The 15,308-nt window shown below is 52.7% G+C and overlaps 1 protein-coding gene across 20 annotated transcripts in view; it reads left to right on the top strand.

Annotated features, from left to right (window-relative positions):
* The window catches only part of ARHGEF11 (Rho guanine nucleotide exchange factor 11), a 79,314-nt gene that overhangs the window by 30,827 nt on the left and 33,179 nt on the right, over positions 1-15,308 (top strand). For 16 of the 20 annotated variants that reach the window (XM_065574196.1, XM_065574198.1, XM_065574197.1 and 13 more), the window contains exons 2-6: positions 5,995-6,027; positions 7,573-7,664; positions 11,259-11,357; positions 13,031-13,080; positions 13,183-13,240. In XM_065574196.1, coding sequence (XP_065430268.1) covers positions 5,995-6,027; positions 7,573-7,664; positions 11,259-11,357; positions 13,031-13,080; positions 13,183-13,240 — 332 coding nt within the window. Of the gene's footprint in view, positions 1-3,153; positions 3,711-5,994; positions 6,028-7,572; positions 7,665-11,258; positions 11,358-13,030; positions 13,081-13,182; positions 13,241-15,308 lie in introns of those variants that run through there. The other 4 variants (XM_065574192.1, XM_042843265.2, XM_042843266.2 and 1 more) reach the window with 3 other exon arrangements.

The following is a 15,308-nucleotide window of genomic DNA, read 5'->3' as shown; positions in this document are numbered from 1 at the left end:
GCAGGAAAGCCCCAAGTGGATTTTCAGGGTTCAGATACTAAGCCACTGGCTGAACAATTCATAAGAAATAGGGACGTGACAAGCCTGAGCCAGAACTCTCACTAGCAGCTAGAGCAGGGGGCTGAGTTGGGTCCTGATTCGGTTTCCAACTTCACTGCTGGCACCGCAAATTACTTAGCGGTTTGTTCCCTTGGAATTTCATCTGCCATCCTGTTGCTCGTTTGCCCACTTTGGTTCGATCCCTCTGAAGTGCCTTGCAATCTTCTCCTCTGGTCTTGACTGACCTAAATAATTTTGGATCATTTTGCAAATTTTGCTACTCTTTCCCGCCCCCCCTCTCCCCCATTTCAGTAGCAAATTCTGTAAAACACCAGGACTAATTGAGTTAAATCAAAGGTGATTTAAAACACCAATTTTAATCATGATTTAAATCAGCAAATAGGAAACCTTGGTTTAAATAATTGATTTCAGTCTGGTTTTGTCTTTGTACTTTAGTTATTGTCTTAAAGAAAAGATGATTCTCATGGGTTGGTAACCATTAAAACATTGATTGGCAACTAAATAAAGACTCTACATTAAACCCGGTGGTACTTTTTGCTAACCGGGAGTTTATGCTCTATCTAGACATACTTACTTAAGCAAGTATACAGCTTAGTTTACATTTATTCAGATTCTTAAATGTACATTTTTTCTTATATTGAAAATGGTGAATGACGCATTTCTGATTTGAATGAACTAGTCATTCAGGGTGGATTGATTTAAATCACCAAGTGGAAAGTCTTGGTTTAAATAATTGATTGGTTTAATTTGTTTTAAATCAACTTTTGCATTTTGTACTTCAGTTATTTTCTAAAGAAAGGTGCATTCTCACCGGTTGATACAACCATTAAAACATGTTGATTTACGACGAAATAGAGCTTTTCCACTAGATTTGGTACATCTTTTTGCTACCTAAGGGGGCACATTATAACTATGCATTTATTAAAGCAATTATATGGCTTAATGGTTTAGGTTCTTATTAATTTAATTTGATTAAAGTATATTTTTAGTATCTTAGAAAATGGTGAATGCCTTATTGCTTATTCACTAGATAATTCATGTTTTGTTCATGGTTTGTGTCAAGCCTGCATTAGGATGGTAACCTGAATTTAATTATACACACAGAACAGCATATAACATTTATTTTTATTATACCAATCAAGCCCTTAGTACAGTATTTGATGCACTGTGCCATAAAGCTTGACCTCAAAAGTTTTTTACCCCCCTAATTATTTCTTTATATAGAAAATCAGCCTTTAAATTAAAGTTTTGGATAGAGATCCAGGGATCCAGCATATTTATATTTTTACTTAAATGCTTTAAGAGATTCTGAAAAGTTAAGGCCTTAACATATTTTATATTACATTCAGATTTTAGTTTAAACAGGTTTATTTTGAAAAAGAAAAAACTTCTTACCATTTAAATAACATCAAAAATGCAATTTAAATTTTAAAAAATCCGTTTTCAAATCGATTTCTATCCACCTGTAGGCATTGAACTGAACTAGTTGAATAAATTGAAATGAAGAAAAGCAGAAGTAGCTCCTAGGAGCCCTGACTCTAGTCTGGTCCCCTCTCTACTGGACGTGAAGCCATGCTCATCAGATGGTTGTTTCATTGGGTGAATCTCACTCCAGTGTCTGTATCACAGGTGGCAAGGCACTGACTGGGCTCCTTGGTTGGCAGAGAGACCTAGTACGGAGTGGGCAAGGCTGGGACTCCTTCTCCAGAGCAGGGTGGTGTGGCTTTGTCTACACTACATGAGTTGCAATGGTTTAACTGATGCAAGCTGAACTGATTTTTTTTTTTTTTTTAAGCCAGGGTTAAACTGACTCCAGTTCATCTGCATTAGGGGTTTGCACCAGTAGATCAAACAGATTTATTACAGTAGAGCCTATCGAACCCAGCTGTGCATTGTATGTACCTAGCCCCTGCACCGATGAATTTACAGTCTCAACCAATGAGACGGACAAAGGGTGGGAGGGGAAACCGAGGCACGGAGCGAGGACGTGACTTGCCCAAGGTCACGCAGCAGGTCAGTGGCAGAGCTGGGGCTAGAACCCAGGTCTCTTAGGTGGTTAGGGCCTCTTGTTTAGTAACTTCTCTAGCCTAGACCAGGCCTGTGTCTGTATTGCTGCTTGTGCTGTCCATGCGTTATAGATGCACAGACGACATTGCTTGGGAGCTGTCAGACCAGCACCTCTGACCAGCCCAGGCACCCTCCCTTCCCCCCACCCTCCCAGTGTTTCTCTGTACTTGGGCTTTGATCAGTGGGCCCTTCACCTTGACATTCCTGGGAATGTGCCATCCACTCATGCAGGAATGTGGCCGGGTGGCTTTGCTTTCTTATCACTGCCCTGACTCCTCTGAGGCGATGCCAGGTGTAACTTCACATTTGGGAGGTACCAGCACGTACAGTTTAGATTTACCCCAGCGTTACACACCGTGGGAACAGGCATCATGGAAATACCGTAGATTGGTCTCCGTCCCTTCATCTGTAAGCAGAGGACGCTTCTTCCCCCCTACTCCACAGCAGTAGGTCACATTCTCCTCCTCTTCCCGGTATGAACCTCTCTGTAGTTCTCCTCCCTTTTTCCCCCAGTGGAACGTTTCACTGCCCTACAACTGCTGCCGAAGCAGAAATAGTTTTTCCCGTGCATACTTGGTGCCTTCTGCATGCAGTTAGCACGGTCTGCGGACGGCAGCCGGATTCCATCTGCGGCTGATCGTGAGCAAAAGTTTAAAGGTTGGGCCTTTGTGTTTTGTCTGGGCCAAAAAAAAAATGTGCAAGACCTTGCCAGATTGGAAATGGAGTTCTAACAGTCGTGTCGACGTGAGGTGCGGTGCGAGCAGGCTGCAGGGGGATGGATCCTGGGGATTTACTCCACCAGTTCGGCGCAAAACTTGGCAATGGCTTCTTGTTTTCGTGTGTATGTGCACACGTCCCAAAGAGCTAATGCCAGTCCTTGCTTTGGACTTGCAGAGTACAGAGCCCCGGAGTCAAATGCGTGTATTAAAACAGAGATATGGTGGGCCTGACTTTCGGTTACGCTGTGGTCCCTGTAGGCTGCCCGAGCAACGTGCAGGGGCTTTCAAGTGGGCAGAACTGGCTCCCTGAGAATCCCCCACGTGCAGGGCCCCTGCACAGCTTGTGTGGAGCTGGCATAAGAGCTCTGCTCTGGACCTGTGCCCAGTCCCTGGGGGGCCGATTGGGGATGTGGCCAGAGCGCGCTGCACTACCACTCTTCTCAGCTTCCCGGGGACTGTATTAGAAGCAAAGAGCAAGTTTGCGTGGCTCTGCGGCTGCTTTTCACAACACGAGCCAGGCAGACCCCTGCATGGGTCCAGAATCCAGGGAGAGCAAAGGTGGCTTACAGGCATCTTCACGCCCCGCCCTGACCTCTCGGCCACTGAGCTGAGCATCAGGTCCTGTTGGCTTTACCTAGGAGGTGTTTTTCCTAGGGAGGAGTTGAGAACTCTGCAGTAGCGTCCAGACCTACCGAGTTTCACTAGTTCTTCCCCAGCTCTCCCCCCTTTTCTGGCTTTCATTTTTAAGTGTGGATTTAGCCCGGCGAGGAAGGAAGGAATTTGCTGTCTGCCTCAGTGAGATGGTTGCTGTCTGACTCATGTGCATTTGTTGATGGCGGTGGTGGTGTTGCTTTTTCAAGAAAGGTATATGTGCGGGAGAACGGGCTCGATCCTGCTTCGTGGAGGGCGTGCGTGTGGGTGGGTGTGCGCCCGTGAGTGTGCCGGGCAATGCACAGAGGTGGTGCGGATTTTCAGAAGTGCACCCAAAGGATTTAGGAGCTTAGGGAGGAGAGTCTCAAAAGCATCGAAAACCGTTAGTGGGGGGCACGGGGGAAACTCAGGGTGTGTCCTGTTGGGAGCGCTGCAGCCGTTCCGTTACCCCTGCTAAGCGGCAGGCGGGCAGCTGGATTGGCAGGGTTAGGCCCTTGCGTTTGCAGGGTTTTAGACTGTAAGCTCTTTGGTGCTCATTGTATGTCCGTACAGCACCTAGCGCCGTGCCACCTGCTGTCGCCCTTCAGGTGCTGGCCCAGTAGAAACGCCATGACGCAGCCCTCCCGTCCCCTGTCTTTCTGGTCCAGAGCAGACTGACGTCGGTGGGATCCTCTCCGTGGGCCTTGGATCAGGCCCCCAAGGGAGCAGGCGCGCAGGTGGCTCAGCGCCACTCGGAGAGGAGGGATCCACTTAGTGCTGCAGCTTGCGTCTCTGCTGTTGCTCGCGCTGGAGGGCAGCGCCCCTCTCGGCGCTTGGCAGCGGGATCGAGGCTGGGGCTGTGAGCGTATGCGCTTGGGGAAACCACCCAAGTTCAGACTGAACCTGTCGTTTGCCCCTTACCCCCGCCATGCAGGCGGGCACTTGGGGAACCTGTCCCCTCGCCTCCCTGCGGGTGTGGGCTCATGAGACCCATGGTGTCCTCTCCTGCACCATCACCCCGCTACCTGTCCCCTCGCTCCCTGCGGGTGTGTGCTCATGAGACCCATGGTGTCCTCTCCTGCACCATCACCCCGCTACCTGTCCCCTCGCCTCCCTGCGGGTGTGTGCTCATGAGACCCATGGTGTCCTCTCCTGCACCATCACCCCGCTACCTGTCCCCTCGCCTCCCTGCGGCTGTGTGCTCATGAGACCCATGGTGTCCTCTCCTGCACCATCACCCCACTACCTGTCCCCTCGCCTCCCTGCGGGTGTGTGCTCATGAGACCCATGGTGTCCTCTCCTGCCCCATCACCCCGCTACCTGTCCCCTCGCCTCCCTGCGGGTGTGTGCTCATGAGACCCATGGTGTCCTCTCCTGCCCCATCACCCCGCTACCTGTCCCCTCGCTCCCTGCGGGTGTGTGCTCATGAGACCCATGGTGTCCTCTCCTGCCCCATCACCCCGCTACCTGTCCCCTTGCCTCCCTGCGGGTGTGTGCTCCCGATGCAGTGTCTGGTTCCAGGGTCACACATGTTTTCTCAGACAGTCCAGTCGCGTATCGCACCCAAAGGCGAAGGTATTCTGTCCCCGTGAGGACAGCCTGCATTTCCTCCTCCTCCGTGCACAAAGCAGTCGAAGGAATCTGGTGCAAACTTTCTGGTTCTGTGCACTCTGAGCCAGACCCCGAGGCTGGAAAACTCCAGCCTGAAAGCGAGGGTCGTAACGGAGACCACTCAGCGCCCTTTGCTGGAGCTGTCGCTGCCTGCGTCCGCCACAACAGTCTTGCTCCTTTTTAAACGGTCCTGCCCTGGAGCGGACTCGATGCGTTGGGCAAGGGGTGGGAGAAGGGAAGGGGCGTCGCTCTCGGGGCCTGGGAAGGAAGGATCGGCTGCTGGGAAGGTGGTCAGCGCACAGATGCGTGGGGAAGGGGTCAGAGGGAATTTGGCTCCAGCCCTGCAAAGACACAAGCACTTACTTCACTTTCTGCAAGCGACTCTAATGCATAAAATGTAAGCACTTGAGTGAGTCTTTGCGGGATCGGGGCCTGTGTGAGGCTCTCAAGGCAGCTGGACCCATCTGGCTGTTGAATGCCCCGTGGGAAACGATTTTGGTGGGACTTGGTCCCTAGTGGACGCCTGTTGGCATCCCCTTGCCACTGTCCGCCTGAACGCAGAGGTCAAGAGCTGAATTGGCTACGGAGGGGGAGCTCCCCTTCCGCTCCTCAAAGGAGCCCCGTTGGGTCACAGAGGGTATGATGCAGCCCCTCCCGGCCTGGGTCGGCAGACTCTGGCTCTGAAGCCTAGGGCTAGCAGCGCATCTGCCTCTTGCTGTCTGTCCGTCCACTCTCCCGAGTGTTGAGTGTGTTTACAGCTGTGTCATCCATTACACATCTGTCTCTTTTATCTATTTGTCTCCTCTTCCCCCCCCTGCACTCCCAATGCTGTCCTCTGGACCATGTGCCATCTTTACCACCGTCCTTGTCTTTGGTGTCAATTTCTGTCTTCCCTCCTGGGCAACAGGCCAGCCAGTAAAAAGCACTCTCACCTGCCCAGGTAAGATGGGGCTTGGGGCGGGCTGACAGAATCGCATTCTTTTGTGGTGCATTCGCTTTGTCAAAGCCCCTGTGTTCAAAGTGAAGGTGGATTTGGTGACAATCAGCTCTCATGTAAATGTCCTCCTGGCCTTTCTTCTGCCATTTTATATTGTCCACAAAAAACCCAACGACCGCACCCAACCTGGCTGGCTCAAGGGGGACCAGGGAAGGGAAAACGGGATCTTTCACCTCTAGGGTCCTGGTACTAATGTGGCATCAGATCGGGAGAACTGGCTGGCCCGGGGATATTGGGGAATGGAATATGGGGCCTTCCCCCATAGGGTTCTGTAGGGTGCTGTCTCCATTATGCCACCAGGTTGGAGGGAGTGGCTGGCTCTAGAAGATTGGGGAATCAGATATGGGGCCTTTCCCCTATAGGGTCCTGGTTCCAATCTGGCACCAGATCTGGGGGAACTGGCTGGCTTGAGAGGTGGGATATGGGGCCTTTCCCTTCTAGGATCCTGGCTCCAGTCTGGCCCCAGGCTGGGGGCAGTAGGTACTAAGGTCTTGTCTTCACTGCAGTTAATTCAGGTGTTGCCCCAATCTCGAATCCTGCCCTCACTCGAGTATCGTGGTGCTATTAACTCACATGGGCTGGGACAGGTTACACTCGAGATAGCGCTGTTGCCTGTTTTCCCGAGTGGCTGCCGTCCCTCAAGCTGGGCTAGGTAGAGAGGTGTCAGCGCCAGGGTAGATAACTCGAATGAACTCTCCCCTTCGCCATGAGTCACGGCTGCAGGTCTCCCGGCGGCTTGCGGGTAGAGTTTGTTGGGACTCTGTCCAGTTCCGGCTGGGTAGGTGTGCCCACAGCATGCCGACCCACCCCAGCAATAGGCATTAGGCAGAGAGAGCTGGCCAGGACCGAGCGGGCCGTGGAGTGGGAGCTCCCGTCTCGCCCCACGGTCAGCTGGTCCCTCCAGGGTAGGAGAGTTCTGGGAAACTTGCAAAGCCAGTGCTGTTGTACCTCTTTCCGCCTTGGCCTGCAGGGCTCTCAATCCAGCCCCCGCCCCCATCACAGAACTGCCGGGAATAGCGAGCGCACCAAACATAAAAAAAGAAAGTAATTATCCATTGTCTCTCATTCATTCCTCGCTGCTTCATGTTCTCTTCTTCCATCAGCCCCATTGCAGCCTGGTAAGCTCTGACGCTGACCTCCTGTGCTGTGCGTGTGGTTTGCATGAGCGCATCTCTCTGTTGTTCGTCATGTTCTGTGGAAACCAAACGCTTCCCATCCCTCCGGGGTTGACAGACACGTGGGTTACATGGCGTAGCGCCCTCCCTGGGACTCTGGCTGTCTCTGCTGGAGGCCGCTTTTGGCGGTGGGGAGAAGGGTCCTTCAGCTCCAATTCTGGCCCAGCGCCCTGGGGGAAACAGACAACGATCGCTCGCCGTGAGAGCTGCTCCGGCTACCGCTGGGGCTTGCTGCGTCCTTAGAGGGAGGCTTCTTGTAAGTGGAAGGATGAGTCTTGTTCCTCCATGACTGTTTCCGTCTCATTCCCTTCAGGTTAAGCAGCCTGTCTTCACTGGGCGATTCGGCTACAGGACGCAGGTCTCCAGGGCACCGCCGCCAGCCGTCTGACTGCACTGAAACGACAGGTAGCCTTTACTTCTCTCCTCCCCGCTCTGTGTTGCTATGACAGCAGACTCGGGGCTGTACCATCTGGCTGCATCTCTGCCCCCCCATCGCCGTTATCTCTCGGCACCTCCCAGTTGTGATGGTCTTGATCCCCCCGGGAGGTGGGGCAGGGCTTGTCTGCCCACTGGGCGCATGAGGAATTCTGAGGCCCACAGACGGGAAGTCACTTGGCCAAGGTCGCGGCAGCAGAGCAGGGAACAGAACCCAGGTCGCCCATGTCCCAGGTGAGCGCCCTGACCACGGGAGCGTCAGGCACGCAGGTGAAGCTGTCCGGAAGGTCATGATGCAGGTGGCCGGAGGCTTTGGCACGTGCGTCTCTGCGCAGCGTGAAGCTCCTGTTCTCAGACTCGGGGATTATAAGGCCAAAAGGAACGTCTAGTCGGGCCTCTTGCAGCTGGACCCGTAACGGCTGAGCCAGAGGGCATCATTTTCTAGAAAGAAACATTCGATCCCGAGTAAGCTCTGGAGTTGGGGAAGGGCCGGCTGGGAATGACATTGTGGGGTAGGGGCGTCCTCATGAGCCATCACATGTTCTGGTCTTTGTGGGTTTGAACGGCTCACCTGCCCTTTCCCGTGATGGGGGGAGTCATGGGGGATAAAATGATGTTTTCCTGTGATAATTACCCCTTCATATGGGGCTACTTACACCTTTTGTCTAGGGTAGAATTGGGAACTGAGAGTTGGGACCCCAGGAATCTATTATTATCTCTGCCACTGATAGCCGGCCAATTGCTGCCCTCCCCGTGCCTCAGTTTCCCCATCAGTAAAATGGGGACAATGACATTCCCCTCCCTTGTGAAGCACTTGGAGATCTGTGGATGAAAAGTGCTAGGTTAGAGCTAGTGGGGATGACCACGATGGTTCTGTTTACGATTCCAGTTGCCCAAGCAGTGAAGAGAGAAGAGTGGCCTTGTGGCTAGGTGTGGACGTGGAAAGGGTGTTGCAGCGCCCTCCCTGCTTTGGCATGTGCCACCCCAGTTCCCACTGGAGGGGCCGTCCCCCTCCTGCACTGTGAGTTGCAGCCTAGCCCTCACTCCTGCTGCATCAGGTTGGTCCCTGTACCCTAAAAAGGGGAGAGGAAAATCTTTAGAACAGAGCCGTGCGTACGAGAGCAGCGGTGACATGGGGCCAGGGCCTTGCCCGGAAATGCTTCTGCAGCGCTGGAACAAAGCTTGCAGGCCGTGATCCTAGATTAGCCCCAGGGCCGGGGTATAACTGCAGAACGGGCTTCAGAGCATGCACTGTAAGAATCGGCCAACACAAAGGCACGAGGTGATGCAGGACTGTCTGGCGCCAACGCCAGTTGCTGATCTTGGAAAGGGAATGGCTGTCTGCCTAGAGCAGTGGTTCTCAACCAGGGGTGCACATACCCCTGGGGGTACGCAGAGCTCTTCCAGGGGGTGCATCAACTCATCTAGATATTTGCCTAGTTTTACAACAGGCTACAGAAAGAGCCCTAGCGAAGTCAGTGCCAGCTAAAATTTCATACAGACAATGACTTGTTTAGACTGCTCTGTGTGCTATGTGCTGAAATGTAAGCACAATATTTATAGTCCAATTGATGTATTTTATAATTAGATGGTAAAAAGGAGAACATCAGCAATTTGTCAGTCACAGGGAGCTGTCACACGGCTGTATTTTTAGGGCTGATTTTGTAAGCAAGTCGTTTTTAAGTGAGGTGAAACCTGGGGGTACGCAAGACAAATCAGACTCTTGAAATGGGGACCGTCGTCTGGAAAGGTTGAGAGCCACTGGCCTAGAGGAAGGATCACTTGGTGGCTAAGGCACTGGACTGGGATTTGAGACTTCTCAATCGACATTCTCTTTCTGTGCGACTCCAGGCGAGTCACTCAAGGTGCCTCAGTTTCCCTGCTCTATAAAATGGCTCTGATGCGTTCCTCTCTAAGGGGGTACTTGGAGGCTAAAAGCCCAGGAGGCGTTCGAATCCTATGGCAGTTCGGGGGAGGGGATATAATAATCCACCATTGATGAGTGAGGCTTCAAAAGGCTGGATTAATTGAAGGGAACAAGGAGGAGTGTGGTAAAGGGGGGAGAATGTGGGAACAGCGGATCGTTTAATACAGGAACCAAAAGAGAGTGTAGCCAGATGCACTGACCATTCTCTTTGTGGGAGACCTGTTGTCTGAGTCTGTTACCCTAAGGTCCCTGTACACCATGCTGGCAGTATAAGGGACCTAAAAGTGAGTGCAGATGAGTTACGCCCACTTTGTTTCCTTTACACTGCCACAGGACTGTAAAAGGGGCCTCATAGTGAGAATGAGAATTGGGGGTCTCATGGCTCTGACCGTGGGAGGATGGTGAATATGGCAGACAAAAATTCCTGTTTGTGGGCTCAGCGGCAACAGTACTTATCTGCCATATGAGATTAGGTAAATAGGGCCCGATCCTGCCTCCGTGTTGGTTTGTTTGCCACTTTGAGACTGCACGTTTGTAAGTTACTTCCTTCCTCTGCCCAAAGAGCAGTGTGAGTTCAGCTGCTAGGAACTGATTTTATTTACACGCACGCCCACGCGCGTGCACAACACACACACACGTGCCCCTTACTTTGTGGCGTCTCTGTCTCTTGTGCAAAATCGGGTCCAATTTCTTACTTCCCCGCCCCTCACCTTTGTGTCATTAGTTGCATTTGTGCAAAATTGGGCCTGATTTTTCTCCTGCCCCGACCTCATGTGGTCACTTACACCTGTGCAAAGTGAGTGTCTAACACAGTCCCTGGTGGAATGTGAGTGCAGAATCCGGAGTCTTTTGTACACTCGCATTGCACAGGCAAAGACACGATGGAAAGGAGGATCAGGCCCGGTTTCTTTTTCTGAACCAGACCTCAGCTACTCAAGAATGATGTCAGCGTTACATGCGTTGCGAGGAACAACAGAAGCTGGGTCACTCCATGGTCACTAACAACATCTGCATTCCTACCAGCGACAATGAGCGTAATCGCATCGCTGGCTTTCCAGGTGGTGGAAAGGAACCAGAGAAGCCAGAGAGAGCCTAGACAGGACCTAATGGATGTTTTCTATCTATCCCTGTGTCGTATATAGAAGCAGCCCGCGTGGTATCTAGGGGCTGAAAGGCAGCTGGTATCAGAGCATGGGATTTGAACAAACATCTCCGGGGACACTGCAGTCTTAAAAGGGAATGGAGCCACTGAAATCTAGAACCCAGGCGTCCTGGGGCATAGTGCTTTGCTTCATTATCTATCCTACTCCCCTCTCCTGGGCTCTCTTCACAGCAAGAACCTCTCTGCTTGTGATCTCCCGCATCGCGTTCAAAAATCTTGTCTCAAGCCCCGCCCAAATCATGAGCTTGACATAAAAAGTCGTGGGATTTTGTTAACAAAGAATTCTTTTCAGGGGTGTGGGGGTTTTGTTGTTCGTTTGCCTTCTGTTTCCTGGGCCTTAGTCTTCCCCTGGCCTCAGGGAACGAACAGTAGCCATGGGCCATCTGGAAATTGGAGCCATAACTAACCTAGAGCATGGATTTAAACTCTATCTTCTCATGCCTCGTTTGTTTTCTTTCCCCCCGCCCTGCTGAAGGTTTGGTCCAACGGTGTGTCATCATCCAGAAGGATCAGGATGGCTTTGGCTTCACTGTCAGCGGGGACCGGATCGTCCTGGTGCAGTCTGTCCGGCAAGGTGAGCGGCTACTCTGTCCCCCCCTTCTTGGGGGCCCACGGATGTTGGTGTATGAATGGGACTCCCCTGGTTCACTTGGCCCCCAGCCCCTCTCTGGCCCCAGGATGGGTTGGGAGAGAGGAAAAGGGGGATCCTTCTTTGCAAAGCCTGTTGGATCAAGAGGGCAATTCTGGAGGATGAAGAGGAGCTAAGCTGTGTGAGGGCATGGTTGGGATGGCGGTAGGGGGACTTGGGGTATGTATGTGCCTAGATAGGAGTCTTGATTCTGATCAGGTGGGAATTAACCCAAAATCGGCTCCCGAGAGCAACAGCCAAGTTCCCATGTTGCGCCATCTCTGCTCTCCGGGCAGCGCGAGGTTAACCACCATGCTCTACCTGGTTGTTACATAATCGCAGCTGGTGGCGGACTAGGGGCGCAGGGAATTCCCCTTGTAGCCGCCCTCAGCAAACACACAGTCAGCCACAAGCAACAGAGGGTCCTGTGGCACCTTTAAGACGAACCGAAGTATTGGAGCATAAGCTTTCGAGGGTGAATGCCCACTTCGTCCGACAGTCAGCAACTTTCGCTCTGGGCTCTGTGCTGCGGAAGTGCTCTAGCTTTGTGCTGTCTGCTGGTGTTGAGGGGAAGTAGGGCTTGAAGCAACGATTTCAATAGAGAACGCCTATTACAAACTGACGCCTTCCTTCCCCCCCGCCAAAATAAGGCTAACACTCAGGCCAGGAAAAATTCAGATAGATAAGGGAGGAAAAGTCCTACAGATTTAAAGGGACAGAGTCAGATAAAAATCAACCCCCTTATTTTGCAATGGGATCTTCATGGGGAGACCCCTGCATCGACCCCAGTGACTTCAACAGGACTTTGGGCGGGCATAGATTCCATATGCATGAATCCAATGGCATGTCCCAAATATTTGAATAAAGAACAGCCAATGTGCCTGATTCCCCACGGCCCCGCGCCTTGTGCAGTCACTTGCACTAGTGCAAAGTGAGCCGGATTCTCTAGTGCCCTGTCCCTGGCAGTCGCCCACTTTGTGCTGGGGTAAAAGACCACCCTGGGTGCAGTGCTGCAGGGACTCCGTTCTGCCCCTCCGTTCTGACTTGCGTTGCCTATAACGAGAGATCATTAAAGCTGAAAAGAATCTTGAATTTACTTGGCCTTTTTCTCATTTGCTCGTCTCTCCGTTTGGAATTGAACCTCATGGAAACGTTTCCTCTTCGGCCTGGCTTTAGCAACAGAGAATTTTTCAGTATTTTTAAACTTTTAACAGTTGCATTCAAGAAGGGGAGACTGGCAGGGGAAGAGCTTAAACAGTAAAGCTACTTTTACCGCTGCTTAGGCCCCAATCCTGCAATTGGATCCGTGTGGACAGACCCTCTTGCCTAGACAGGGGCCCTAAAGGAGAACAACCACGTGGCAGACGGGAGTCCCGTTGCTTAACGCACTTGGGTATTAGCGATGAGGTCGATATAAGAACCTAAATGGACTAGAATAGAACAGAGCTCCACACAGGAGGAGGGAAAACCTCGAGTTTGGACCCTAACGTCTCCTCGTGCTGTGCCGGGGCCGGTGTCAAACCCCCTGGTGCCTTGTGCTAGCGCTGTGGATGTTTTCATGGTGCTGAGGCTCTGCTGTTATTTACGGGAACTCCCTTCCTCTGCCTGTCGCACTGCAGGAGGAGCAGCCATGAAGGCCGGGGTGCAAGAGGGTGACCGGATCGTCAAGGTGAGCGGCGATCCCCGAGCCGGGGTTTCCCCGGGGTGCTCCCTCGTGCTTAGCTCTGTGGGCCGGGGCTGCATGTCTGAGGCTGTCTGTCTCCTCTTGCAGGTCAACGGCACAATGGTGACGAACAGCTCCCATCTCGAAGTGGTGAAGCTCATCAAATGTGAGTAGGCAGAAGGGGTGAATGGGGCCTTTTCCCGCTCGGTGGCTGGTTGGAGGCCAGCCTCAGTCTCTAGTGGCGGAGAGTTTTGAAATGGCGTCTTGTGGAAAGGGTTAGGGCCCTGAGGCTAAGAGCAGAGCGGCGAGGGCAGGGCCCAAATGAACCAGGCACACTGAGCTCTCTTCTCCACCCGACAGGCAGGGGATCCTGCAGGATGTGGGGGAGGCGTGCTGGTGTGGGGAACTTGCCCTGTCACAGCTGTGCCTGCCCCATGCGTAAATGGGGGCGTCTGGTCTCCCGGGTGGAAAACACCAGCAATCCCACGTTTCAAAAGTGCTTAAGGTAAAATGTCCTTTGACTTGCATCTGAAGAAGTGAGGTTCTTACCCACGAAAGCTTATGCTCCCAGTACTTCTGTTAGTCTCAAAGGTGCCACAGGACCCTCTGTTGTCCTTTGACTGACACCGTTGGGAAGGGGAGTCCTTTGCAAGCTGGAGCGGCCAGCAGAGCGATGGGGCCCAGCCCCTGCAGCCAGATCTCTGCGGCTTCCCGTTCTGGTTGTTACAGGAGGAGCTGTTTTGGAGAACGTCACTTCCCATCCCTTTCCTGAAGGGGCTTCCAGGAACAGCTTAACCCTTCCCTTGCCAATGCGGTCATTCCGCTTCCCACCCTGCGTTACAATGCTCTCTGTTTAGCCATCGGTCTGCGTCAGGGTTGTATACTGCTGCCCGTCACCATAGCGGCTGGGCAAATAGCCAATAGTGAGGTCTCCAGTGGACTTCATGGGATCTCTGGCTCTTCTCCTGTGGGGAAGTAAACGCCCTGCCTGGGGTGGACTTAGGGTGACCAGACAGCAAGTGTGAAAAATCGGGACGGGGGCGGAGGGTAATAGGAGCCTATATAAGAAGAAAACCCAAAAATCGGGACTATCCCTATAAAATCAGGACATCTGGTCACCCTAGGTGGGCTTTTGGTTTTGTTGGCTGGTTTGTTTCAGGTTTTGTGGGTACGGGGGAGGGCATGGCGGTGTCCTCCTCGCTATGGTGAAGAGGAAGGCTTTACAGCGTCTCCTAAAGGCGATCCGACTCCGGATTCGCCCCATCTCCCCTGGTCGCCCATTTCATAGCAAAGTCTCCTCCCCCGGGAATGCTTTGACCCTCGCTCTCATGCCCGTCGTCTTGCGTTTTCTGATCTGCATCGTCCCAGAGGAGCACCGTTGTCACCGCTGATCGTAGAGTGAAGTTCAGTCTTGTAACGTAGCTGGGGCTTGACCCAGTTGTTGCTTTGACGATTAAGACCGAGACCTTAAACTGGCATCGGGAGCAGCCTGAGGGCCAGTGGAGGGATTGGATCTTGGGTCTGGTGTTTTCACAGTGGCTTAAGCCAGGGGGAAGGTGGGCAGCTGCATTCTGCACCAGCTGGAGCCTGCCCCTCGTCTTCAGGTACAGATGACAGTACTCCCACCAGGAGGTGAGGGATGCATGGGCCACTGGGGCCAGCTCCTTGCCTGGGAGGGTGGGAGGAGATTCCTAGCAAGCTGGAGGAGGTGGAAGAAGGTGTTTTAGACATTGATCCTCCCCGGACATCCAGGCTTGGTGAGGTCTCAGACCAGGATCCTGAGTCTTCGCACAGCCTTGCTGGTCGGGGGCTGTACTCCTTCAGTGCGTGGTGGGAGCACGCCTATAACATGCACTCGAATGTAGAGACCGTACTCTGGCTGCTGGAGATCTCAAGTGTAGCCGAGCAAATACAGCACTGGACTGAAACCCAGGAGACCTGGGTTCTATTCGCCGCTCTGCCACTGGGCTGCCGGGCAGCCTTGGGCAAGTCACTTCCCCGCTCTGTGCCTCAGTTTCCCCATCTGTCAAATGGTGATGATGATACTGACTTCCTTTGTACAGCTCTTTGAGGTGTATGGATGAAGCGCACGAGATAAAAACTAGGGATTAGCCTGTGCCTTGGCTGATGCAGCCTCTCCTGGGTACGCTTTACGAAGGCTCCGGAGGCTGGGGGTGCACTGTACTCCTGCTCTGTAGAGGGTGCAGTGGGCTAGCGTCTGTGAACTGAATTAA

This window comes from Chrysemys picta, chromosome 20 (assembly GCF_011386835.1).
Source record: "Chrysemys picta bellii isolate R12L10 chromosome 20, ASM1138683v2, whole genome shotgun sequence".
Taxonomy (NCBI): Eukaryota; Metazoa; Chordata; order Testudines; family Emydidae; genus Chrysemys; species Chrysemys picta.
This window is presented reverse-complemented; position numbering and strand designations above follow the sequence as displayed.